Source organism: Sinocyclocheilus rhinocerous, unplaced genomic scaffold (genome assembly GCF_001515625.1).
Source record: "Sinocyclocheilus rhinocerous isolate Xijiao unplaced genomic scaffold, SAMN03320098_v1.1 scaffold2645, whole genome shotgun sequence".
Classification (NCBI taxonomy): domain Eukaryota; kingdom Metazoa; phylum Chordata; class Actinopteri; order Cypriniformes; family Cyprinidae; genus Sinocyclocheilus; species Sinocyclocheilus rhinocerous.
The window spans coordinates 382247-384058 of NW_015654522.1; the positions used below are offsets into that span (position 1 = coordinate 382247).

Here is a 1812-nt window from a genome sequence, read left to right on the forward strand (position 1 = left end):
TTATGTTTTATTGAATTGTTCTAGGGTTTTGATTAATCTGAAGTAATTATAATAAGCTTTCTATAAAAACAGTAGAATGGTTTGTCTTCATTTATATTTAGTTTATATTTCTAAGAGGATTATGTATATGCTTTTCACACAAACACACACTGAAAATGATCTAATACAGGACCTTGAGCTCATTTTAGGGCCAAAGATCAAAGTCTAATTTCCACTATTTTTCCACTCTTTGTTGTTGTTATATGCCATCATACCCTTAAGATGCAGTCACAATGGCAAATTGGTCAATTGTCATTAACTGTCAATAAGCTCACACAAAAATTACTTTTATATGGCAAATTCATGTAACCAACTTAAACTCAAACAATGTGACCGCATATTTACCTAATCAGGCACAACATAAACTGTTCCATCTCTTCCATGTAAGTCTCAGTTTTTGTCCCAACTGACAGCGACAAGTGATGAGTAACAGCACATTTTATTGGTCACTTGATTGATATTTTTGTTGTGTTGCACAGAATAGCCCTGACAAATGACTGAAACCTCATTGATTCAAAATCCTTCTCCACATTACTGAATATTAAACATCAGATATGTTCTGTCTGCCTTTTTTGGCAATACAACATTGTTGCTTTCATGCAATGCAATGCTTTCACTGTGGACGAATTACTTTGAATACATAGCTGATACATTTCAAATGACTTTGAAATGTATCAGCTAGTTATTACTCAGTGTTTAAGATTCTGAGATGTTAACAGTTTCAACAGAAAGCAATGTCTTGCCAAGTTTGGATAAAAATGCCGGGAAAAATGTTGGAAAAAGAACTGATGTAAACTTGCAATCCGTAATATTTTGACTTGCAGCACTGAACAAATAGTCATGCCAATAAAGCACAATTAAAGTTAATTGACAACAAGAGAAACAGATAAAGAGTGGTTTAGTTCTCAGAGAACTCCCATCAGTCACATTCCACAAGCTTCTCCTGCTCTTCTGGATTTAAGATGAGTCCTCTTTTCTGCATTTTCTCCTCATAAATCTGCTTTGACTAGTAGAGACAGATTTATTGTCATTTTTCAGTTGAAATGTGGTGTTCATTGTCGTGTCATTCATAATTCATATCACTTTCTCTCTCTCCCTTTCCCACAGATCTGTTGGCCACAAACCGTACCTCCATTTTCAGTGGTTTCAATGGAGATCTGCACTTGTCAGCTGTGTTTTTGGATGAATATCACGACAGGCTTTTCCTGGGAGGGAAGGATGTTCTCTACTCACTGAGACTGGATCATACACATGATGCTAAAGAGGTAACACATGCTATCATTGTGATAAGGTTAAGATAATAAGCTGCCCACGGAGAACACAGGTGTGAGAGCCCAGAAAAAGTGCTAGTGATTATGTAGGTGAATGAGGGTCCGTTAGTGAGAGGTGTCATGCTATTCAGTCTGCTCTACTGGAGACTGTTATCTACAGACACAGATAAAATCAACAGACACTTACACAGTGTTTCCCCCTAGGTTTATGGCTTTGGGGGGGAGGTGGTTCCATTTTTTTTTTTTTTTTCTGGACTCCTTTTTAATGGTTAAATTAAATTGTATTAATCAAAAAGCATGTCTAATTAATTAAAATCATGAAACTTAAACAATTTAACATCAATTTATTAAAAGTTTAACAAATATTGGATGTTTAGGGGCCTATGAAAGGTTTTATTTTTTCCAACCTTATGTTTTATTGTAACCAAATTCTGTTTTAGCATGTCTAATCATTTGAATGCATAAAAACAACTTAATTCATTCAAATGTATTCTTACAATAG

At 34.8% G+C, this 1812-nt stretch overlaps 1 protein-coding gene across 1 annotated transcript in view; it reads left to right on the plus strand.

The window, feature by feature from the left end:
- The window catches only part of sema3bl (sema domain, immunoglobulin domain (Ig), short basic domain, secreted, (semaphorin) 3bl), a 33470-nt gene that overhangs the window by 11728 nt on the left and 19930 nt on the right, over positions 1-1812 (plus strand). Inside the window, exon 2 of the mRNA XM_016524308.1 lies at positions 1147-1304. Coding sequence (XP_016379794.1) covers positions 1147-1304 — 158 coding nt within the window. The remainder of the gene's footprint in view (positions 1-1146; positions 1305-1812) is intronic.